At 40.2% G+C, this 26,526-nt stretch overlaps 1 protein-coding gene across 2 annotated transcripts in view; it reads left to right on the plus strand.

Moving 5' to 3' along the window:
* The window catches only part of ptprub (protein tyrosine phosphatase receptor type Ub), a 187,884-nt gene that overhangs the window by 107,906 nt on the left and 53,452 nt on the right, over positions 1-26,526 (plus strand). For both annotated transcript variants that reach the window (XM_079241398.1, XM_079241399.1), the window contains exons 5-10: positions 1,360-1,475; positions 5,656-5,830; positions 9,353-9,646; positions 19,021-19,338; positions 22,551-22,660; positions 25,522-25,723. In XM_079241398.1, coding sequence (XP_079097524.1) covers positions 1,360-1,475; positions 5,656-5,830; positions 9,353-9,646; positions 19,021-19,338; positions 22,551-22,660; positions 25,522-25,723 — 1,215 coding nt within the window. The remainder of the gene's footprint in view (positions 1-1,359; positions 1,476-5,655; positions 5,831-9,352; positions 9,647-19,020; positions 19,339-22,550; positions 22,661-25,521; positions 25,724-26,526) is intronic.

Genomic DNA, 26,526 nt, shown 5'->3' on the forward strand with positions numbered 1-26,526 from the left:
AGCAAGCCCTACGATGTGGCACATGGCCGGTCTTGCAGTAAGGAGTGTGGGGAAAGATGAAAGAGCAAAAAGCCAAAGGCTAGTGTCGTGTGATAAAAAAAAAAAAAAAAAGTAGTATAAACATAAATACTTCCTCATTATTAATTCTGGTTAAAGCATGGTTGACATTTCAGTTGTATTCTCCCGAGTCGCAGTCTTTCAATCTGCTACCAGTGTTGCAGACCAATGAAATATTTATCATGCTAAAGAGTCCTGAGGATAAGATCTGACACATTTAGCTGTATAACACTGCAGCTCCATACAACTGCAGGGCGTGAGTTGTTTCCACTTGCACTCATTCCGGTGTTTGTTTACTGTATGTTTGGCTCTCAGGCATGAATTATGAATTATCCTTAGGAAGGAGAGTCGCTCAAAGGAAGCACGGCCACAAGTGGGGTACAAATGCAAAGCGCTTTCTCTGACTTACTGTACACAAACAAGATCAAGAAATTGTCATCTCCCCTCACTGCAAGATAGCAACGCACTGTTGTGCAAGCAGGATATGAGTGAGACCCAAACATTTGTTTCTCCCTGATGCTTCAGCATTACGGTTGCTCCGTCATCTCCTGCTGTCAGTCATCCGGAGTGACACGTTGACTTGTCCTACCCTGTTTCATGGAGATAGCTGGCAGCGCTGCCGGCATTTACACAGTGATTTAGCTCTGCAGGGGTTTGCTTCTCACTATTCTGTTGTTAATGTAGAGTTGGGTGAGAGGGGCTACTCCCACACACTGACTCATTGGCAGTTTGACACTGCGTGCTGGGACATTATTAGTCAAACCGTGGAGGGCTGATGCTCACTCTGTGGCTTCCCCTGTGCAAACTCACTCTGACTTTCTGCTACATTCTGCTCATCGATACGTCGATTCTGTTTGTTAGCAAGTTATTTTGTAATGGATGTGCCACACATCTCAATAAAGGAATGCTGATATTGGAAAAAAATTAAATTATTTCGCCAAATGCGATGGAGCGCCTTGCCGGAATGCAGGAACAACAAAAAGAGTTTATGAATGCAGCATTTAGTAAAATATATAAATGTTGATCTGAATTTTTAAAACAAAGGAAAACAGTTCGGTGTAGAAAAAACAACTTCAATCATCAGATAAAAACCTGAATTCTTATTATCATGAATGTGGAAATCCTCCTTTCTCAAAGCCAACTACCTCTTCAAACAGAAGTGCTTGAAGTTCCTTTTGTTGTTTTTGAGAAACTGAAAAAGGAACCCAGGACAAGCCGATAGCAGCTAAGTGGCTTTGTAAATGGTTAAAGTGATGAAATCTTTGGATGTCATTATGCTTTCCTCTCTCTCTGTCTCTGTAGATAAGGCACCACACTTCTCCAGGCTAGGAGATGAGGAGGTCAATGCAGGGCAAAATGCCACTTTTCAGTGTGTTGCTGCTGGAAGGTCCTCAGAAGCTGAGAGGTTCCTGCTGGAGGTGAGTGGTTCAGCTGCAGAGTTCACTGCTAAACGCTTTCAACACAGTCAGTGCTGCAAAGCAACAACTGAAGAAAGGTATCCTTTTACTTCTAGCTGGGTTACTTGGTTCTAACCAGTCAGAAATTAGACCTAGTCCATGTAAATGTTCATCCTGTTATTACATCCACCACAATGGCTGTTTTTTTTTTTTTTTGCATCTGTTTATCTGTCTGTTTGTTAGCAACTCTATGCATCTTCTATGCAAAGGTTTTTTTTTCTGAAAATAAGTCTCAGTTTAACTTAGATTCCATAAAATTTTGCGAATGATCTGGAAGGAATGGTTTAAAAAGATTCTTCATAATTTGGTGGGAAATGAGCTGTCAGGCAGAGGTCTGCTCCTACAAGTGCTTCTCTAGTTATCAGAGCAACAGATGCCTGTTGAATCACATGTGGATAAGGTCTCTCACTGACTGGACAGCTTCTCTGACTCCTGTAAACAGAATTAAAAAGTATCCAAAAATTTATTGTGTCATGGGAATTGTATTTGCTGTGTACAGCTTTTATTTATTTATTTTTCTTTTTAGAAGCACAAGTTAAGCTTGACTTAAAAAAAATGTATATCTACATTAGGACTAGACTCATGTTTCAGGCATACCAGTAAAGTTTTATGAGAAAAGTCCCACCACAGCTGATTTTATTCAAATTAAACAACTGCAGTGTCAGCATCTGACACTAATAAAACTTCAGATATCCCCATTGAAGTATGAAACAAAATTAAAATACACAGACAAACAGTGAACTGAAGGATTTATTGAGCCAATGTGTCACATTACATCATACCAGTCAGTCAAATGCAAGCTAGAAAACCAGAAAAAAGAGTTTGTAGTCCTGGATGAGCTCACCAGTTTCCCAGCGACCTCAAGGAACTTTTGTACTTTTGGTCCAAAAGGGATCAAGGACCTTCAAAGGATGCAAAACCCTGAGAGGGCCACATTGTCCGTTCTAAAATGATGGAAAAACCCAGATAGAACATGTAAAAACTCAATGAATGTCTTAGTCAAAATCCATCCTCTGCCGTTTTGTTTTGGGTTATTTCGATGCTCTCTGTGTTTAACATCTTTTTAAAAATTTTAACTGTCGCTTCAAACGGCGACTCTGGCTTGTAGGCAAACGTCGAACCATGAAGGCCTGCTCACTGAAGCAAATCATTGTGTTAAGTTGAAGATTTCATTTCAAATTATAGTCTTGTAAGTGGAAGGTGTTACCTAAAATAACCAGTTCTACAAGGATGCCTCCGTGTTTGAATCATTATGCGTCCTAGAATTGCCGGAGCTTGAATAAAGATGATACACAGACAGTGAACGCTGTGAAGGCTGCACAGGCCTTGAAGTCTCTTCTGTCCACAAGCCTTTGAAAAGTTGCTTAGCTTGTAGGATTCAATGCTCCACACTGCATGCATTTAGATCACAAGCTTTGTTTGAGCCATAATTCTTCTCATCCACAGTGGCTTGTTCTGTGAAGGTCAGCCGGGTCCATGCAGTCTGTTCTTCTGGTGGGAATAACTCAGAAATCAGCCTCTTCATGTGGTCCTGATTAAAGAACCAAATGTCATTGTGCTGTAGGCCTTCTTTTCTCTCTTTCTCATGCTGCAGTCACTGTGCAGACACACATGCAAAGTTTTTTTTCAGCATCTAACCACCCAGCACAGCCAGTGTTAATCATAGCTGACCTAGGCAATCCCACTCCATTGTTTAAAACTCTGAGGTGTGTGATTTCGGTAATTGAAGTGTCCTCGTTCACACCTCCTTGAACAACCACCCATTTGGTCGCAACACAAGGATGAGGACAAATGCTTTGGGTAATTAACTGGCATAACCACGCAGACGCCTGCTGTAATGAGATCCCCAGACCATATGATACCCCCCCCCCCCCCCCCCCCCCCCCCCCCCCCCCCCCCCCACACACACACACACACACACACGCACACACACACACACACACACACTTTTCCTCAGCTGTCTTCTTCACCTTCTTCCTTTTTTCCGTTGGTTATGATCACAAATCAATATTTTTGTGTCCTTATGCCGTTCTGCTGGTTTTGTTTGCCGTACCAGCTGCTGAACAGTACTGGCAGCCCACGCCTGCCAGATTAGCAGACCATTTTGTCGTCTCCTCGCCAATTAGCTACGGCCAGATTGTTTTGCTAACATGAAGCGATTATTTGATTTATCCTGATTTTCTTCTGCCTTCGCTCTGTAATCCATGAGATAGGTGGCAAAGGACAGATTGAAAAGATGCAGGGAAGACGCAAGAATGTCTGAGTTTTGTTTTTTTTTACTTCTTACTTGTGGCCACAAGATTTGTTGCCTGCATAACCCTAATCAGCGGTTGAGTCTTTATGTTTTTGTTTGCATGTTCTCAGCCTGAGGATTATGTGGTCGGTGGTTTTTTCAGCGCCTGAAATCAGGGGTAGGACAGAAGCCGAACTGACCCAACATAGGCCAAAAATCTCCCTGCTGATCTCTGCAGGCTGCAATACTTTTACTTGTGTTTGGACTGGCCGATGAAAGGCATCGCTATTCATGCACATTATTTCGTACAAAGAGAATCGCCTGAAAACATGAGAAAAAAATACATCAGAGTTTGTGTGTTTTGTGGGGAAAAAAAACTATTAGCCTGACGGATGTTTGTCATTCTAATGGTGTGGAACAATGTGAGAAAAACCCCCCTAACCATGCGACAGTGAAGTGAAGCAAAATAAAACATTGGTTTGAATTTCCATCTCTCAGTTTTTTGTTTTTTTTTTCACATTTTTTTCTCACTTCCAGGCCCAGCTCACTGTGTTTATAGTTTGTTTCTGCTTTTAAATCCTTTGCTTCCTTCTTAAAACAGCAGCTTTCCCCACATTTTCTAATCTTCAAGATTCCATCCAAAACTCAAACTCCGCGGTGAATTCATCTATTAGCCTTTGTTCTAAACTGATTAAACCTTGATGCATTAAAGCCCGTCTGGTTCGCGATTCCAGCCGCCGAGCAGTTAAATGTTTTCTGCGAATAATACTGCTCCAATAGGACGACTGAACGAGTAGACAGGCTCCATTAGGGAAGGACACTCATGTCATGCATTACACCACATAATCAGTATTATTTTAACAAGATTTCATTTGTCTTTATTAAAGCATGTCTGACTGTCATATTGCAAAATTAAATCAGTTAGATGGTCCTGCAATTTTAATTAAATTGAGCACAATCGGGCAATCCTCTTTTTTTAATCACACAGCTTTAATAGGAACTGACCCATATAGCAATAACTCAAGTGTGCATTGGCAATAACTGTGTAGAAGGACTGGGTACAGAAATAGGTAGCAGCTGTGTACGTGTGTGTATGTGTGTGTCTGAGTTATTAAGGAAGGTTGGACATTGTGTACAAGGATGTTTGTAGCAATGAACACAAGAAATGCAATCAGTTAGTGGCTTAAAAATAATATAGTCAAAATGGACAAACAAGGAAGAAAATCAGAAGAAGCCCCCTCCACAAAACAAACAAACAAATAAAAAGGGCTAGAAAGAAGAATGTAAGAGGAAAAATGGCAGACTCTTTGCTTTACAACTTAACAACCCCACAAATCTTATTAGGACCTGCCGTGTTTTTAAATAAGCAATAACTGGTAGAGCTAGCGTGAATAAATGAGTCCAGCAGGCCGCTCCAGAAGTTTTCGTGTCTGTATTAGAGCAAAGTGAGTGCTGCTCAGAATGTAAAAGCAGTTGTTTTCTGCTGACCTCCATGCTTGCATTACACAGAGGGCCCACTGACTCTGAGAGATGTTGGCATTCATCATGCAGGCAGAGAAGGTGCAATTAAGAGACTTAATCATGTTGGATTATCAGAAATGTAACATCTCTGGCTTTGACAAGTTGACTCATGCAAGCAGTCGACAGTAAGGATGTCTCTCCGTCTTTAATGCATATCTGTTTGTCTAAATCTTCCAACTTAATGTAAATCTACATTCTGCTGCAGGATACATTCATGGCATGTTGAGCACAAGTCCGTGTTTCAGTGTGCAGTGACCACGCTGGATTAGATGACATATACTCTACCTGTGTGTGTGTGTGTGTGTGTGTGTGTGTGTGTGTGTGTGTGTGTGGGCAGATGACGACCCATCCTGTTTTCACTGACCCTGTCCTTTTCATGCTTTTCAGAGACACAATGGGGACATTTTAACAATGGCGTCGGTCAAGCACCTGAGTCATCGGCGTTTTGTGGCGTCTTTCCAGCTAGATAGCGTTCAGCGTTCTGATCAAGACCTTTACCGATGTGTGACTCAGTCCCCCAGAGGCTCGGGGGTCTCCAACTTTGCTGAACTCATTGTTAAAGGTAAAAAATAAAAAGTATTTTTGATATTTTCAACTGTCTTTTTCTCTTCTCTGTAAGCCTTTCTTCTGCTTCCATCTCAAGATAACTCCATATGTTGTATCAAAATAAAGACTGATGCCACTTGTGCACATTTGTTAAAATGATATAAAATGATGCAGTTCTGCAACAATTCTTCAGTGTTAATGGTATGCTACTTGTGTTTAGATGGCGAGTGCAGACAGTCTCCTGGCATGAGTGGTTTCTTGAGCTGAAGTTGTCAAACAGGCTGCCATCCCGAGCTTTTTAGCTCTCTGTCAAAAAGCAGCTCACTTGACTTGGTCTCTCGCAGCCCCTGTCATATCATGAACCACAGATGGTGACCTCACTCTCATTACTCTCTACAAACCCGCAGCCTGACACCACTTTGACAGCATAGTAATGACACGGCAGTGGAAGGGTTTGATGGCTTAACAGACTCAGCCTTCAGTTCGGCTACGATGAGAAAGGGAAATAAGCACGTCTTCTGCTGTGAGCTCCTGTTGCTGCTCTTTTACAGACTGATGCAAGGGCAGAGAAAGGTCAGAACAAGTCAAAGAGTTTTTTTGCTCTGTTGATGTCAATGTTTTCTTGCAGCATTGATCGATTAATTGGCTGGTACAAACCGAAGAGCTGGTGAGCGGATCGCTATGGATTGTAACAGACATTGAGCTTTAACTCCTGTTCTAAAACAATCAATGTGAATGAAAATGGAATGTCGAAATCTCATGAACATAAAGCACCATGCTATTAACAGCAGAAAACAGTTTGACATTTTATTATATATAAAAAGTATTAGCTCATCTTGAGTTTGATGGTCTGTTGGGGAGTGTGACCTGTTCAGGGTGTACCCTCCCACTTGTCCAGTTATTGCTGGGATAGGCTCCAGCTTCCCTATGACCTTTAATTGAATCTAAGCGGTTAAGAAAATTCATGATTGACTGACTGAATGAATGCAGGAATGAACAAATGCATGCATGAGTTTGATGGTAGCAGTACATTTCAGAAAAATTTGGAAGGGGAATGTTCCTCTCTGTGTACCATCAACCCTTGTTTTAGTAATGCTACATTACTGCTAACGAAGTCAGGGTGCAAATTTTAGAACTTTAATAGAGCGACTGTGTTTCATTCTTGATTGATGTATGATTATAGCGGCTGAACACTCCTGGTCCTCCCTGATGTGCCTCATGATCAGGGGCATAACTACACGCATAACTACACGGCCCTTGCAGAGTGATGTCTCCAGTTTCTATGACGTAGCGACTGTAACTAATAGGAAAAGTCTTCAAAAGTAATTTTCCTTTGCTGATTGTGGAACTTCTCCCAATCTTTACTCATAAGAGACTCAATCTCTCTCAGAGGTTTTACTAATTGTCTTACTGTCTGGTTGATAATTAACCCAACTGGTTGCAACATGTTCTTTCAGATGTTTCTTATCATAATCACTCACTTTCTCAGGCCTCTGTTGACCCAGACCATCTTTTTTTTTTTTTTTTTTTTTTTTTTTTTTAAACATGCTGCAGCATTAAAATCCAAGATGGGTTTATCATCATTTTAATAAAATTGTAAGGATCTAGTTTGTTGTTAATTTAAAAGATTTGCAAATTATTGCATTTTGTTTCCGTTTACATTTTAGTGTCTCAACATTTCTGGAAGCATGTACATACGTTTATGAATAAATAACTGAAAAGTCATGATGTGCCCACTTGTCTCAGCTGTTTTAAATCTAATTAGCAAATGTGGCGCGCCAACAAGCAACTTAAAAGAACATGCCAGCCTATAATCAGCATATTAGGATTGTCATTGTGAGCGTGTTAGCATGCAAATGTTGACATTTTGCTCAAAGCACTGATATGCCTTATTTCAGCCTTTCAGAGCCGCTCACATGGCTGTAGATCCCCATTGTTAGTCTGCTGCCACATTGTATTACCCCCTTCACTGATACGGAAGAGCAGATTGGTTTTTATTAATGTTATAACCTGATAGTTACTATACAAAATGGAGCCCTTTTTGTGAAACTGTCTCTAAAGCCCCCAACCTTCACCTACTCATAAACCAGGAGTAAATGCACTAATAAAAAGCTGTAAAACACATTTCTTATCCTCTCTCTGCAAAACTCATGATTATGGCGCTTCTGCTTCCCTTACTTTTTATAATAAGATCTTATTTCTGGCGAAGCTTTGTTCCACAGAGATGTGATGTCCGGCTGTAAATCATGTCCAAGCCAACTGGACATAACTTTTAATCTTAATAGATTTAACAAGACTTTCATAAATACCTCTCTCCACTGCTGCAGTACCAACAGGAGCCTCATCATCCCCTTAATGGGAGAGATCTTGTCTGTTTAGTGATGTGGAAAGCAAACAGGAGCCGCAATGAAACTCTTATTGGCCCACAGTGGGCAGTAAACGCGTAATTAAAAAAAGCAAACAAACATTGCAATACTTCTCATGAAGTTTGTCTTTTATTGCGGCCCCATTTTATTCTATTATTTCAGCCTGACTACAACTAAAGGTGTATTTCCAGTGATTTGTAGCTCCTTGAATCATGAATCTAATTGAAATTCTCGATTAAACAGAGAAAATTGAGAGAAAAGCAGTGAAGGAAACAATAGAAAAGACAATTAATAATGCAGAATAAAAAAATAAGTGTCAAATGAATAAAAACACATATTTGACAGCTTTTAGCTACAATAATGTTGGAAATGAGGCAAATATTTGAAGTTTAATCACATTGGCTGCTTACCTGTGGCCTTACATTTTACAGTTTTGTTTTTTTTTTTTTAAATTCAAGAAGCTGTCAGCCCAAAGCTGAGCGGCTGTGGGCAAAGAGAAGCAGCACAGAGCAGAGGTGTTGTTCTGGTTATGTTGAAAGCCCACAGAGACGAAGAGCATAAAAGACAGAGGCGCCTCTGCAGGAATGAAGGATTAGTCACAGCCACAGATCTCACTCTGATCTTTTCTCATGCTTTGTCCTCGTCTCTTTTCTATTCCCATTTCTTACTCACACTGTTGCCCGTGTAATTGTTCAGTGGCTCGGATCTGCCTGTAAGTGACGTTTGACCAGTGGGCTCTGGAATAATTCTTGGTTTGGCAATCTTGTCCGACAGGGATGCAGAGTCTCCTCTTTCATCATGAGGACAAGTGGAGAAAAACCTCTCCAGCACTTAAAACCTCTGTGACGGAGACGCCACATTGGTTGCATTGCGCGCTCCAGCTGTTCTTTTCACTCACCACTTTGTTGTAATGTATGCAAGGTGGTGAACACCTTGTTAATGTGTATGACTAATCTGCTATTTGAACACAGTTTGACCCGCCCACGTTGTTATTCTCTGGAGACTCATCTCAGACTCGCTGGGTTTCAACGTTTGCTATTAGTAATATGTAAAATAAATTAAAAACTTAACTTGCCTTAGATTTTGCGGCTGCCTCAGCAAATGCTTTCACCAATGTAAACACGGTTTTGAGGTGGGAAACAAAAATGACTGCTTTTCATCTTCTCTGACAGTACCTCCATCCCCCATTGCGCCGCCTCAGCTGCAGCGTGCCGGCTCCACTTACCTGATCATCACGCTAAACACCAACTCTATCCTGGGAGATGGGCCCATTATCAGGAAGGAGATTGAGTACCGTGCCAGCCAGTCCCCGTGGTCAGAAGTGCATGGAGTCAACATGGTCACCTATAAGCTGTGGCACCTGGATCCAGACACAGAGTACCACATCAGCGTGCTGTTGACTCGGCCCGGAGAGGGAGGAACCGGACCGCCTGGACCCCCTCTTGTGAGCCGGACCAAGTGTGCAGGTAAGTCTCAAACCTTGCAATTTCTTTCTTTCTTCTTATTCATTTGATTTAACCTGTATTTAAGAAGGTCATCTCACTGAGACAGTCTTTATTTCAAGAGAGATATGTTTTGTTGGAAGCAGTGTGTATTTGGGATTACGAGTTATTTTTCATGTGCTAGTGTGTACTTATATGTGTGAGTACATCTGAATGGTCCCAAGTTTATTCAAATAAATATTTCGACTTTGACTGACGTTCTTTATGTAAGTCAACACATGATCTTCCTTTTAGTTTATTAAAAAAATTATAGACAGTCATTTTTTTCTCACACATATGAGAGTTACAGTCCACATACAAATGCCTCAGTTTAAACCAGGGACCTTCTTACTGCGAGGCAACTAACCACACCGGGCACCATGCAGATCAGAAGTCAGCCAGGGTTCAAGCCCAGTTTGTTAGCTGATATTAGTGATTGTGCCTGTGATTATGTTGCCATGGAAATGTTTCTTTCCTTGCAAGCTTCCAAAAGTGCACAGTAGTATGGTTTATGGGTGCATGATGGCACAGTGGTTAGCACTACGGCCTCACAGCAAGAAGGTTGCTGGTTCAAGCCCTGGATGCCAATTGACTGTATCTAGAATAGAATAGAATAGAATAGAATAGAATAGAATAGAATAGAATAGAATAGTGAATAGCATCACCGTTTACCTGACAGTAAAAATGATCCTGGTTTGAGCCTTGTGTGAATAAATTGTTTGTCTCTGTTTGTTTGCCCTGGGATGGTATGGGAACTTTTCCAGGGTAGGCTAGGATAGGCTCCAGGCCCCCATGATCCTTGCAAAAAAAAAAAAAAAAAAAAAAAGTAGGGTGTACCTACATTAAAAGTGTAAATCAAAATACTAAATTGTTCAAACTTAAAACAATTATTCCTATTTGCTCATGCAATTATTTAAAGCAACCTGAGAACACAAGTTATCTTAACTTCTTTTCTTGATCTCAACTTAATAATATAAGTTGTTTCAGGTCAAACAATGCGTAGACCTGAACAGCCATTCTAACTCTGGTTAGACACTAACATTCTGCTTTGAGTTATCCATATGTTTACACAAGGCAACAACCTCTTAGTTGAGTTTACTGAAAAAACACTTTCCTTACTTTAAAAGTAAACTCAGTTTTTTAAAACTTTTTTTTTTTTTTTACACTGTAGCTCCACTCAGTGGGTTTCTACATTGTGTAGGCTCATGTATTGGATCACAGCTGTGATAATACATATAAATATGCCTTCTTTGCATGCAGTGTAGTCACTTTAATAAAGATCCTCAGTTCGGTGTTTCGATGCCAAGCAGCCACCCATAACTTTAGACAGTATTTCATTGCCAGGCCAAATCGGTCATGATAATCTGCTGAAAATTCAATCAGAGAGGAGCTGATAGACAAGCTCTGACTCAGTCGCTGCATGTACTTATCTCATAAGAGAAGGCACATTTGTTATCGCTGCTGTTCTCTGAACTCTGGAGCTGTGTGAGACTGAAAGCAAGACTTTAATTGCTGCTTGCATAGCAATATCGGTTTGAGGGTTATTTAAAAGATAACAACTGGCTGATTGCAGGAGCTAGCCCAGAGCGGGCTTCTTTGGTTTGTACCGAAGATGACAGAATTTTTCAATAATGTGTGGAGTTGTCGATTGAAAGCTTTACTTGATTTTTCTGATATCAAAGGAGTGTGGTGGTGCAATTGTTGGCACTGTCACCTTACAGAAACAAAGCTCTCGGTTTCCGTATGTTCCGTGTGGTGTTGGTTTCCATCTACAGCTGTGAAAACACGCACGATTGGTTAATTCATCTGTGTTGGGACCTTTCTTCCTTTAGCTCATTATCGGCTGGGTTTGGGCACCAACCTTTTCATGTGTGTAAACACGGAATATCGTACATGAATGGATCAGAGGCCTCTGAAAAATGTGTTCAAATCAGCCACCAGCAGAAATGTTAAGTTTGGTTTACTCTCATGTTATAACAACAAGCAATTCTCTAAGTCCACTAATAGTTTTGAGGCTGGAGATGCAGGAGAAATGTGATTTTTTTTTTCTTCCTTCATCCGTGCTCTACATTTCCATTTATCCTGCAAGACAGATGGATTGTCATGGCATCTGCAATCAGAAATAATCCATCTGACTCTTCAATCTGTCCCTTTGTTGGTAAAACCTCTAAGTTTTAACCAGAAGACTTATTATTGACAGTTACTGGCAGGTTTTAGGTGGCATCACAGTTAGGGTTCAGGCCATCCCAGCAAGACCAAATCTAATTGGTGGCTCTGATTGGTGGTTCGGGTTATTTATGTGTCTTCATTCCATGTGCAGTTTGTTGGCAACTCTTACAAAAAAGGGGCTGGCAACCATCTTTAAAAATCTCTGGTAAAGACTTCTCAGCAGGTAACCCTACCTTAGATCAGCTGTGCTTGTTGACCCCTCTTTTGTGGCAAATGGCCCCCCTCCTCTTGAAAGGAAGTGTTTTCATTTCAACTGTTGCCTGCCACTCTGTGCATTAGGGGGGTTAAAATGAATCACTTTTTTCAATGTGAACAACTCTGCACCTATGCAATAATATAAGTTATATTACTGATTATAAGGGATGCAATGTGTAATATCATGAAATTTCTTGTATTTACAATAAAGTTCTCAAGCTGAAAATAATGTCATTATTTACATGTTTATGATAGTCATATTTGGGATAACCAGATTTATTTCTGATACAGTTAAGTTAAAAAGGAGTTTGTAATTAACTAAATGCACATATTTATGATTTTTAAAAAAAGTAGCCTTGTGCAAAAAAAAAAAGTAAAATGTAAAAAAGTAACACGACAATACATTGTGATGTATCATATAATTGAATTAAATTAAACTGTTGACTAGATAATTGTAATAGAATTAAATTGTGAGACCAGTGAGGATGCACAGCTGTAATGTCCATGGTCATACTAGTGGACTGAATTGATGAGAAGATTCAATGCAGTTCATTTGTTCGGTTAATTTTTTTATGTGAAATTATGGATAAGTTCCTAACTTTTCACTAATACAGTTTACTTTTCTGTATATAGTCTAAGCGGAGTCGTCCTTTAGGGTAATTTGGGTATTATCTAAGTTAAGAGGAGCAGTCCTCCTTGTTGGAGATCAATGAGTTTTTGGTTATAAAAGGTCATTGATGGCTACTGTGAGCAGTTTCTTCTTCTTTTTATTTTATTTTTGGGTGCCTGCCATCTTTCATAAAGCTTCCTGACGTGTTTCTGTGTAACAAAACGTCATGAATCACAAAGCCTCAGGAAATTCAGTTTTGTAGTTGATATTGACAATAATCGAATACATCCTCCTTGGCCTTTGCCTTGGTGAATGAACAAAAATCTAATTTAAAAAAAAAAATATTTGCCCTCACAACTCATCCATTTTAAGTTTGTCCTTTGTCACGTTATATTTATTTATATTTTGGTTGAACATTGTCTTCTGGCTGCTCACATCAGCACATCTGTGCGATTTGTCACCGTGTGCAGACAGAGAATACCCAAGCAGCACACCAGACGGCTGCAGCAATACTGATTTTTAAATGTATGTACACATAGAGCAAAAAAAAAATCTGTGTTAATGCAAATGCACACACAGAGGATCCAACAGATATGATCCTTGCCTGAATCTGGACTTTAAGCATTGAATTGTCACTATTATAGAGAACTTGGCATTACCCAAAAGCAGTCAGAGGATTTGTGTCCTCCATGGTCATCACTCTTGTCTATGCCCAACGGTCTCTCCCTGCCACACACTATCCCTCACATATCTTCCTCCAGTAGAGCCTCTCTGGCCTCCTCCCCAATGACATATTAGAGCTAGTCTCCTCTCCCAACAGCCAAAGACACCCCTCATTCATCAGGCATTGAGTGAGCTTACAGCACTCCCCCCCAATCCCCACACACCTTCCCTCAACTCGAGGGAGTCCAATCATTTACAAAGGAGAAGGAAAAAAAAAAGAGAAAAAACTAGTTGACATCAAACAGGAGTGGAGGGATTGAGTGTGTGGGAGGGAAGTGAGAGTGGAACTGTAAAAAGGAGGTGAAGCGATTGAGGATGCACAACAGATTGAAATTGCTTTCACCGTTGCTCGTATCAGTGTTTGTGAAAGTCACTAAACTCAGCCTTTAATGATGTATTTACATTTCAACCACTGTGACATTAGCTTGTTCAGCCATGTGTGCGATAAGTAATGCTGCTGTGTTTGCTGAGCTGTTAAGCAGGGCATTTGAATGCAGCACTAGTTCAATACAGAGGGTGTATAGGTGAAATTAATTTAGCTTGTCATTGTCAGTGGTATTTTTTCCTTAGGTTGCAGTAAAGCTAAGGCAGACTGATGGGGGAGATTTTTTTTTGTGTTTTTTTTGTGATGCATCTGCATCTGATACACTCCTACAAAGCTTGATCCGAGTTTTCACTTCTAACATGGCCATATTTTCCTCTTCTTGAGACTCTAAGAGACTTTCATCACCACCTGCATCCTGGAGCCCCCCCGACTGTGCAAACCATCTGGTCTGCTGTACCCAGACTGACCCCACTCTCTGCTGCTGGATCCTGATCGTCTCCCCTTGCTTTGGCCTGATTACACTTAAGCAAGAGAAAATAGATGATGGGGTTGCTGTGGTGATTGCGGAGAGGTGGTAATTATCTGGTGAACAGAAGGGATATTTGGACCCTCTTTGTATTTAGGAGGAAAGTGAATTTCCTGTCTAGAAGCCTTGTCCTGCCACCGTGACTAATCTCACTCTTCCATAGTCATGCTGAATATTTTCCTTGTCCCAAGCATGTTGGCTCGACAGTGTCACCGTACACACACGTTCCACAGTCCCACGCTCCTGGAGCTGAGCTGTCCTGGTGCGAAGGCTGTAAAACTAATGGCCGTGAATGTGAACACGATCTCTGCCTGGCTCTGATGGCCATCCAGGTGTGCTTGATGAGCCATTGCTGTGATTATCAGCACGGTGCATTAGCACAGCTTGAAGCCCCTCAAGTAAATCACAGAGGAGAGGAAAGCATTTGTACTGCAGGTGGTCTCCAAACTATGTTAATGGGCTTCCACCTGCTGCTGGGTCACTGAACCTTCTGGAAAGCCTGCCGGTGATCCTCTTGGTTATAGGCAGAGAGGGAGACAGTACTCAAACTTGGCTGAAATGATGCACATAAGGAACACAAGTTATCTGCATGTCTTGGCAGGTCATTGATCATGTTTTTTATTCACAGCCAGGATTCCTTTTACCTGGACATTTAGGTTGGATTTTCCTACGGATATGGATGCTGATGGTTTTCTAAACTTGTTTTCTGTTTATACAGTCAGTCATGATTTATTGACCCAGTCTTAAAAGCAGATTTGCTTGATTGGCATAACTACATGCCCTACATTGCTTCCTTTGCTGAAGCTTTCCGCTAGAGTGAGATACAAAATCTAATATTGCATTGCACTTATGCAGATTGTAGCTCCTGTAATTCATCCTCCTGATATGCTGTATTAACATGATCCAACACCTTGTGTGAATACTATGTAATGCCTTTGTGGCAAAACAAATGTAACGGAATCAGTTTGCTTATACTGCTAACACAATAATCAGTATCCTATTTGCAGTTCTTTCCTTTGAGACAGGGGTGTCAAACTTCGGTCTGTGAAGGGTCACTATCCTACAGGTTATAGTTGTTTCTCTGAACCAACATACCTGAATAAAATCAAATGGATCTAACAGCTTCTTGTCAACTTCTTCAAAATAATCATTTAATTTCAGTGATGTTTATCATAGTTTTTGTATTTCTTTTCTATTTAAAGTTTTTTAGAACTACCTCTACTGAATTTGAACTTTTAGAGATATAGTCTATAATGCTGGCGATGTGACGCAGCACTCAATGAATAACCATCTTTTCTTGTTTGTTAATTTGAAAAATAAAATGCATCAGAAAAAGGTGTTTAAATGAAATGGAAACCTGGCTATTTATCAGTTGCATTCAGTACCTTTGTTTTCAGTCTCCATTACTATCAGCATAGCAAGGGTTTCTACCTATTTATAGATAAAAACTAATACTACACAGGTATATCTTCCTATACCTGCATATGTTACCAAGATAAGATATGTGTCAGTTTAACAAATCCCCCTCAAACCATAAATGACACTTAAGACAGATCAGGGCTTTCGTTGGCTTCTGCCTCATGTCACAGTTTTAACACCAATAATAAACCATAAACTGTCATGTCCACGGTAACTGCCCATATCCAAGGATCAGCATGGTGCTCAGGGTTGATAGCTGTGTCAGGACGGCTGCAGTTTTTTCACCACAGGGTGCCGGAGAATGGGTGCCTTTGGAATGGACGAGGCAAGGAGGAGGGGCCTGGCACAAAATGTCCACTTGGAGAAACCCCATAATGAGCGCACTGTGCCCTCTTTGGTGGTGCTTCATCAACTCAGCAGTTAAATGCCTCTCTTTATTTAGCTCCCAGACTGTGCAGACTATCAACTGCACCATTAAGACAATTCTCAGTCACAATGAACAATGGTACATTAAAATCTCTCACTGGGTGCAGTGCAGTCTACTGCTTTGCGATAACGGTGCCCACTCATTCATCTAACCTCACATTAGTCTGAATAAGGTTTACTTCAATGTTCTTTCCATATTTCTGTCTAATGTGAGATGCCTGACAGCAAATTAAAAGGGAAAGCAAATCCGTGCTGAGGCCTTCAGTGTAGATCTGAAGTGTCATAACATTTGAAATGCTCTACCACAGCCAATGAAAAAACAGTTTAGAAAATGGGGATAGTGATGTTGTTTCTGATAAACAGAGGAGTAAAAGTGAGTTAAGTAACTTCTTTTTTCTCAAAGAGAGATGTGTGTAGTCAGTGTTTGTGTCCTTGCACAAGTAGAGAGCACCTCTCAAATCCATTATCTGGGATAATTCTTTTTTTAATGTATTAGCCTCTGCCCAGTGATGCATTAGCTGCTTTATTTAAGTTCCCTGCACTAATCTGTACTGCAGTGAGTCAGTACAGGGATGAGGACCTTGGCCTGCAACCTCCAACTCCTCCCTGTACCCCATATCTCTGCTGTCATTCCCTGCCTCCCTGGCTCATTACTCAAATTGCACTATTAAAAGAAGAAAGCCATACACTACATTATGCAGCCTATTGCTTCACAAAGAGGTGTTGATTGGATTAATAACGGTCATTGATAAATGCTTCAATTGATACAGAGGATGTCCTTGGCTTAACTTGGCCTCTCTTGTGCTTTGGACATCCTCCTGAACACTGCCTGGTCTGTGCTTCTGTGTATAGAGGCTCTCTGTGTCTCTATGTGAGCCCTTACATTTGAGGGGGATATCAAAGACAGGGCTGTTAGTCTGAGTCAGAGAAAGTCAGGGTTAACTCGTCAAGGACCAGAATTAACTTGGTATGTTCTAAAAATATGTGACAGGCCATCGCGATGACCCAGCAGTAAAAATGACCAGCGGAAGAGAATGTCCTTTTGTAGCACTGGCACTTTTGTCAGGGGGGGATTAAACCTCAGGCCAAAGATGTGTAACTACTGAAGAGTCAAGTTGCTTTGTGACACAGAGGAGGGGACTGGTGGGAGAGCGACAGCAACTCACAGCCTGTCCTATTAATTAGTGCAATTGGCCTGAGTTCCTGTTCTACCACTGGAGATGTGGGTGTGTGCTGTGCTGGCAGCAAACTGACCTTTATGTAGTTGCCAGTGGTGGAGCCAGACATTTTTTGTACGGGTGGCCAGGCTACTGCCATTGCTCTTTTTGTGGTGGCACAGTGACTGATGTCTCATTATTGTTTTCCTCTGTGACACTAACTCTAAGTATGGTTGATGTTTTTGTTTATTCTCATTTGGAAGGACAAACTTTCAGAATTGATAACTGAATTTATGATAATTTTACATGAAATTACCAAGATGCATTGCTCATGTCACTTTAATTTATATGCTTTTTTTAAACATGAATTGTAGCTGGTTTTACCTTCTGGTATTACTTCCCTGTTTTTATTGTACTTTTTCTTGTCTGTGAACTATTTTGACTTAGTGTATTAACTCTCTAAGCGGCAAAGTGGTATTTTTGGCCTTATCTCCAAAAAGGGAGCTTAAATGTGTTACCGCTTTCCGCTGGTAGATTGTCGACATGCGAATCTTCAAAGTAATACAATTGGTTGGCAAGCAGAGATCAGGAGAGGGGGAATGAGGATGGGGAATCTATTCAAAGTTTATGAGGAAATTGTATTTGAAGATGATGAGAAACTTCTCATAGTCAGTGATAGAGGGTGGACTACGGAGAAAGGAGCAACAATGAAACACTTTTAAATGTTATTGAAGTACTTTCTCAGCTCTTTGTATCTCTGATTCTGAGGGAGAAAATTGGTCTCTTGAACATGACGACTGGTCATCTAGCAACAGTTAAAGTGATGCTTCCAGTTAGAAATTATAATAATACCTGATGCAGCATATATGGGAGATGACAACTCATAGGCTTTTTCTAACCGAGGTCCAAAAGCTCGATTCCAATATTTAGGAGAGTTTTTGGATGTGGTGGAGGCATGGGGGGCTGGACAAAGTAGTCTTGAAACATTTACATTTACAGTGTTCCTTAAAAGCTTCAAATACTCCAGCCGCTAAATGCTTCATAAATGTTGATTTTATTTTGTTTTTGCTGTGGTGTGCTGGTTAGCATAGTCACCTCAAAGCAAAAGGGTCCTGCTGGAGTCTTCCTGTGTGGGGTCTGTGTGAATAGATTAGTTTTGGGTCATCCTTCTTCCTCCCTCAATCCTAAAATATGCATTTTAGGTTAACTGGTGGAACTAAACTGACCTTTTTTTTTTTCTCTTTTTTTTTTTGCCTCATTTATGTACGAGTCAGTCTGTGATCGATTGGCTGGAAGCGTTTCTGTCTCGTTTTTTTGTTTATTTTGTCTTGAAAATAACAAACAGATTTTTAATTTTTTTTTTGTGTCTATATTCTCTAATATTGATTGATTGGTCAGTTGCTCCATCTCTTTGTCCATGCAACCATTAAATAGGAGTTTCAGCAGATCCAGCTCCAGTTCTATGTGTACACAGCCCTAATAAAGATTGTGGAGTAGCCCAGCTTCTGCTGCTTGTGGCCATGGCCACCCCAGGCCACTTCTTGACTCCACTCTTATTGTAGCTGGGGAAATATAGCAGAATATTGCAGGAAAAGTGATATAAAATAAGAATACCATGTTTTGCAAACTGTTCTCTGAGATATTTGTTCACTTTCTGAAGTTCAGTATGCTGTCCGAGGACTTTGCAAGCTGTCTCTTTCCCTTTTGTTTTCCCTCCCTCATGTTCTTCTGCTCGCTTGTCCTTCTCAGAGCCCATGCGTCCACTGCGAGGCCTCATAGCTACTGATATCCAGTCCAGGCAGCTGTCCCTGCAGTGGGAGAACCTGGCGTTCAACCTGACACGCTGCCACACTTACTCAGTGTCTCTCTGCTACCGCTATACCATGGCCGGAGGAGGCGGCGGCCACAACACCACCGTACGCGAGTGCCTGGCTGTGGAACACAATGCCTCACGCTTCACTCTGCGTGATCTCCCACCGTATCACAGCATTCACGTTCGTCTGTCACTGGCCAACCCAGAGGGGAAGAAAGAGGGCAGAGAGGTCACCTTTCAGACTGAGGAAGACAGTAAGTTCCTTTGGGAGGTTACAGAGAACGTCACGTGAAAACTGAAAGACAAAAACTATATGTGAAAAATGGGATCAAAGAATAACAAATACTGACGATAAATGATTGCCGTAAAAGTCACCAACATTCTTTCTAATTTGTAAAGAAGAGCTGACTGACGGCCGTGATGTAAAATCTGTCAAATAATAACATCCTTTGTTAACTCATCATAAAACTAAATCAAACCAACAGTGAAAGGGTAAATATGCATAAACTGCAGTCTTTATACGTGTGCACACCATTAAATTTATACTTTGTTGGAACACCTTTTGATTTATTACAGTATTCATCATTTTAACATCTCAAAAACCTGGCATTATGTGTGTGTGTATACCAGTCAAAAATGTGGACTCATCCAGAATGACATCATGGTCTCTTCCTGTACACCATGATCATAGCTAAATTATACAACTCTCATATTTAATACATCTTAAAAACAGTCAGTCTGACTCATAGTGCATTTAACTGCAACAATAAGGATATTTCTGTCATTTAGATTATTCTCCCTTGAGTAAAACAGTATGATAGAAATCAGAAATCTGGGTTGGGAATCACTGGTCGACATTGAATAGGGTTGATTTCTGACAGGATGTAGTTTGTAGTACTGATGAATTAAATTGCTTTTACAGCAAAGAGTTCCTGTTATTTTGCCCACCTCATTTATTTCAATTAGTGAAGGCTAAATAATGGAAACACCTCTCTGTACAATACAATGCAATACTGTTCAATACTACAACAAACAGCAGCTACTAAGATTACAACAAACTGATCAACTCCTTTCTGAAACAGCATCAGGACAAAAAGTTTAAACCTTTATGATGGTGAGACTGCTGCAGCTGCCTCTACTAATATTTATAAATCTTATTACTGCTCATTTTTAGCTGATGAAAAACCTGTAATACAAGTATTATTGAGGGTTTTGCTGAGTAAATTCTGGTAGTTTATGTTTTCATTATTTTAAGATGCAATAAATTTGAACAAATAACTTCACTTAAATTTTTTAACCCGACACATAATGAAAGAAATGTATGTTTGGTCTATTATGTCTCCCCTCTAATAATATCAGTTGGTGTTGTGTTAAACATAAAAAACCCTATTAGTCCCCTTTACAAAGATGTAGAACAGCAGAGTAAGGATGGTGCTTCTGTGAGCAGCACAACTAAACATGTTACCCTGAAAAAATGTGCTGAAATCCCCTGCAGTACTCTCCTGCTGGGATTTATTCTTGCTTTGAGTTGCTTGGTGGATTTGATGATTGCACTCTTCCCACAGCTATAAGGAAATAAAATACATATTGGCAATTTACACTTTAGTAATTTCACAATGGCATGGACTGGAAGATCATTTGGGCAGGGCCGGATTAAAAGTGCACAGGCCCCTAGGTCCAGAAGGTTCAAGGGGGCTCCTTCCCCACCACAACATTTTGAAAATTGTTAATGATACACTGTGAAACGACATTTCTAACATCTCTCAGCCAATGATACCAATAGCAAGACACTAGACACTGTGGTGTAACTATCTGGCTTTTATGTACATTTTGTTTCATGTCCAAACTGCTCGTGTTTGCCCCCACATGGGCCCCAAGTGGGCATGGGCCCCTGGGCCTGTGCCCATAATGTCAATTGGATAATCCGGCCTTGCATTTGGGCTAAGGTCTAGACTTGCCCACTATAGACCATTCCATACTCTCCACTCCCAAGTTCTGGATGTACTGCATAATGATCGTGGCTCTGTATGGGAGAATTTTGTGATCCTAATGGATGGAGTTAGGTCCCAGATCCTGGAAACTTAGGATCACCACTGCCTCCAGAATATCATTTATATATGTCTGTTTATCGTTTAGGTTCCGATCAGGAGCCATTGATACATCTGTGTCTGCAACATGCCTGGCAGCACTTGGATCACTACACACACTTCTGGCTAAGTTGCTCATGCCATAGAAATCTGATCCTTATGAATTATCCTTCATTGTAAAGATGACCTTGCAAAATGTATAATAAAACACGAGTTGCAAGTATTAAATGGGAGAAATAATTGACCAAACGCAACTGTCGTATTTGCGCCAAGTTTACTCTATGAACACTATTTGCATAGGTAGATGAAGTGTATCAATTGATGTCTTAAATTGTAGTCTGGAGTTCCGAGTGTTGTCTAAGATATCCCATACTTGATTTGTTTCAATATTATTTGAGTAAATCTCAGAACAGAAACTATTCAGTTTAAATTTCTCCTCATCAGACTTTTCCTCTCACACTATGATGTACATTTACGTTATTGTGAACAGAAATATACGGTAGCATTATTACTTAAAATACACAAACCCGTAGAGTAAATTTATGAATTCTTTTGCTCATATTTGTTGAAATTATTCACCAAATATTGACTGTGCTGACAGAAACTGAATCAGCATTACACACAAATCCTTTCATTTCAGATAAAAATATTATAAAAGAAAGCTTGGGAAATCCCAAGATAGGATTTTGTGCTTCTTATCTCCTTATTTCCCCTCCGCAGTAGCATATCGTTTGCATGGTGGCTGAGGGAGAAATCAATTTTGCCATGAAAAAAATGAAAACAAATGAGATTTTTCTGAAAGAGATATAGACGGAGAATGATAGGAGATCAACAGAAAATAAGAAAGATGTTTTCACTGCTAAGATAGCGATGAACATATTATGCAGAACATGCCAATTAGGAACAGTCTTTTGGGAAAAATCTTAATAAATAACTTTGTCTCCAGACTAGATCAGTTTAAAAACCTCACATGACAGTCTTCTTCTCTCAAATACTCACACAAACAATAAGATAGATGTGTGTGGCTCCAAAGGAGACCAAAACAGTTCAATATTTGGGCATTTATATTGCTGTTCAGAACTGCAGTCAAAATATTCATTATTCATTCAACTTTGAAGATTGGTTTAAGATTATAATACTTTTTCCACCATTTTTCCCCTCTGCTGTGTGTCTTAGATACATTATTTATGCACCTTGTAAACGAGCAGTTTCCTCATCTGATGTTCTCAGCCTGTTGCTCTGTTGCTGTGGGCGTCTTGCATGGTGCATTGTTCTGAGCCACTCTGACATTCACTCCTGTGATATTGACAGGACCGGATCATTGTGGGATCAGCTCTGCAATTTCCCTGACAAATGTTTGCTCTGATGATCTCTCACAGTTCCCGGAGGCATAGCTCCAGAGTCGCTCACCTTCACCCCTCTGGATGACATGATCTTCCTGAAGTGGGAGGAGCCTGTCGAGCCCAATGGTCTAATAACCCAGTATGAGGTGAGTCTGTGGAGATACTTCTGTTTGCTTCGTTTGCATACTTGCTCAAGCTGCACGGATGCTTTAGTGTGTAATAATTATACATACGGTTTATTTTTAACCATATAACATGAATAGAATTAAGATATAAATGCTACCTTAACAATATTGTAAGCTACTGGAGTATATTGCTCTCCAAATGTTCAAAATTAGCTTAAACTCTCATACAGGTGTGCCACTCCTGCTCTGGTAGCATTGCTAGCAGCACTACCACTAGCTAACTGATATGCAGTCAGTGAACATTTTTATCATGAATGTGTTATCTTTTGATATTTGTTTGAGCGTTTTGTTTTTGTGCGGGCCATTTTTCCTCATAATATTAGCAGAAAATTCTCATTTGTCCAGTGGGGAACATACAAATGTGTTTTATAACTACATAAGGACGCTAGCTGGTGTGGTTTGCCGCTAACAAGGTCTGCTAATGTTTAGATTTTACTTGGAGCAAGAATTGTTTGCTGAGAACTACAGTAAACTCTACAACTTAGCAAAATTATGAAGGAACAATTCAAAATATGCACAATTTATAATAGATATTCAAAGGGAAAATACTTGAAAACTTTTTATTCAGAAGCAGATGGATGAGGTAGACTCATCACAGCACACACACACACGCACACACACACACTTAATAATAAATTGTGCTTCCATGTAACACAGAATATTATTTTTTAAAGTACACAACTTCCATGATTTTTTTTTATCAACTATTCTCCTCTGTTTCTGGCTGCAGATAAAAAAAAAAGACAATAACATTTTGTATCATTCTCATTTAGACAACTTCAGCTATGGAGGGGGAAAAAAAGACCAAAGCAATCTCATATCAGAAGTCCAATGAGGTTACAGAAAGGTTAAAAAAATAACACTTGTAAAATAAGGCAGCTGAGCTTGAGAATGAAACCTCCCACCATGGAGCGGTATTCATAAGACTTATCCTCTGAGACACTGACTGACAAAGATCTCCGGTGGTAATCCAAAACAAGAACTCCACCAGTAAAAGAAAAGTGAATCTTTGTCTGAAATATCCATGCTGTGCACTCACAGGTTTAGTAAAACCTTCAGCAGGGATGCTACGTGTGTGGCTTGTGGAAATTTGTTGGAAATTTTTAGCTTAAAAATTTCCAACAATTTTTAAGCTAAAAACACACAGAGGGCGGCAAAGTGCTGCTGCTACTTACTCATACCCATCTTATAACTCACTATATAGAATTCAGTAAGCTATGGTAAAGGTGAGTGAAAAAGAAATTCATCTTAATAAACAGGATGTACATGCACTGTGTTACTGTGTTACTTTCTTTCAACTTTAACCCCCTCAACTGACCACATCTTCAGCAGGTCCAGTTCTGCTTTGCACTCAGTTTTCATACTGAATACTAGTGAAAGATTGTCTTATGCAACACTTTGGAAGCTCAACTATTTATTGGAATTAGAAAATGCCCATTTCTTCCAAGTGGAAAAAAAATGGCTCCTTTCCCATGTGGTGAGCTATTTTTATTCATGGTGCCATAATCTAGTCTTGATGTAGAATTGTGCCTAATCACAAACCCCCCCATATTGCAACTTTTTAGCAAATGGTTTGTTAACAAAAATAGCAACAGGGGTTAGATAAAATCTGACTGACCTTGTGTACAGGACTTGAACGTAACACTGCTTTTGTCCCTCTGAAAAAGATCCTTGCACCATTAATCAATAACTGGCATGCGTTTTTTGTGCTGTAGGGCTTCCATTTAGCTGGATAATGATTTTGTATTTACTGTACACCCTCTGTCTGTGATAAGCAATCAGTAGGTCTGCCTTCCAATCTGAACAGTACGGTTTCCCTTCTTGACCTCCTGTTCTGTGTCGCCTCAAGGAGCTTATTAAACAGGATTTCTGGTAGGATGAATAAAGTGGAGGATGCACATGATTTTATTTTTACTCTGTAGTGGGCTGATCTCCCTGAACCGACAGAGAAAGCTTTATAAAGACCTGTGGAAATCCTCCTCATCTTTCTCAGACTAACACATTGACCACTTCGCCTGAGCCTATCGACCGCAACGCTGTCCTGTGCGAGCCCTGCTCATTGCTGTGTGCATTGTCTGGCATGTTTTATGTATGCTTCTGTAGCGGAAACACTGCAGTCCATCTGTGTTTATTCACTGAATAGCTCATAATTCTATCTTTCACCAAGGAGGCACGAGCGGGCATTAAGCTCTTATGATAATCAGCAAAGCTTTGGGTTTGGCTTAAGAGACATCTTCAGAGTGTGGTGCAAGTACACACACAGAACATCGTGTGTGTTTTGATTTTGTCAGATGAAGTGGATCTCCTTCAGCTCGGATGTATGTACTATATGCTTACCCTGATTGCAGTGAGGCCGCATTTAGCACTTTTCTGTTTCAGGGTATAAGTGGAAATTCTCTGCAGGTGCAGGCAAGGAACACAACATCTTGAAGAAACATTAAAAAAAAAAAAAAAATCTTTTCAAGGATCATTAAAGCTTTTTGCGTCAATGAAAATTAATTTAACTCACAAACACTTGAGTGTGTTTTTTGATATGTGGTGTCCAGAGTCTGGCCTTACAAATGCTTGAAATTACTTAGGAAGGTAATCATTCACCAAAGATGCTGGCATGCATTGTACTCAGCAAATAAACCCAATACCTGAAAATTATAAACTCGATATGACTAATCAGGACAACCATTGTATAATGGCTGGTGCATTTCAGATTATGTCAAGAAATCATGCAGAGCTTATTGTTCACCCAGTTAATAACCACACTTGAAATTTAGTACAAAGCAAAGTGAAACTCATAATGTTTTTTTCTTTTTTTGCCCGATCAACAGATCAGTTACCAAAGTATTGAGTCGTCCGATCCAGGCATCAACGTCCCAGGACCCAGAAGAACAGTGTCCAAGCTTAAGAACGAGACTTACCACATGTTCTCCAACCTTCACCCAGGAACGACTTACCTGATCTCTGTGCGAGCACGTACAGCCAAGGGCTTTGGCCAGACGGCCCTTACTGAAATCACCACTAACATCTCAGGTACCAAGATTAATGATTCCACTAATGTGGTCTCATGTACAATCGCAACATGGAACTGTGCCTTTCATCGCTGCCAGTTATTAAATGCAAGTATGACCATAGATGCTATACAAAAGATACACAAAGTAACTGTGATGGACTCTGTTGGTTTAGAAAATATTGTCAAGCTTGGAGTTGCCTTGGCTGCTGGTATCTTGGTAATGATTAGAGAGCAAGGAACTGCATTAGGACAAAAGAATGCAGCTTGAGAGTATTAAACATACGAATCTAACATCAATTTATTCCTGGAATTTTTTTCTATAAGACCACAAGCCCACTGATCATATGGAACGGATCTAGCTAATGAAGTCCTAATGGCTTGTGGCAAACATTAATTGGCAATGTTACACAGGAGAAGTCAGTACGCTTTCAAGCAGCTTTGTGGAGCCAAACATGTTTTGGAAGCAACTCATAGCAACGGCATTGCATTTGAAAGTTGCAGTGCACAACAATAGCTAAGCTCCACGAGGAAGAAAAAAGATTACACTATTAATATGGTTTCTGCCAGTGCCACTGTTTTTTTTTTTAAACTTTGTAACTGTTGTTAATATCTTACATACAGATATATATATCTAGAGGACATTATTACACACCAAAACTGGCATAATGCAGCTTAAAAAAGACTAGAAGAGTGCTGTTGAGAACGGCAATGAAAAAGAAGACAGTTGAGAAAAAAGGGGTTGTAGATGGTGTTTTGTGAGAAACACATTTGAGATGCTCATCATCTGTCGCAAAAACAGGCATCGATGTGTTATCGACTTTGC

Source organism: Telmatherina bonti (assembly GCF_933228915.1).
Source record: "Telmatherina bonti genome assembly, chromosome: 5".
NCBI lineage: Eukaryota > Metazoa > Chordata > Actinopteri > Atheriniformes > Telmatherinidae > Telmatherina > Telmatherina bonti.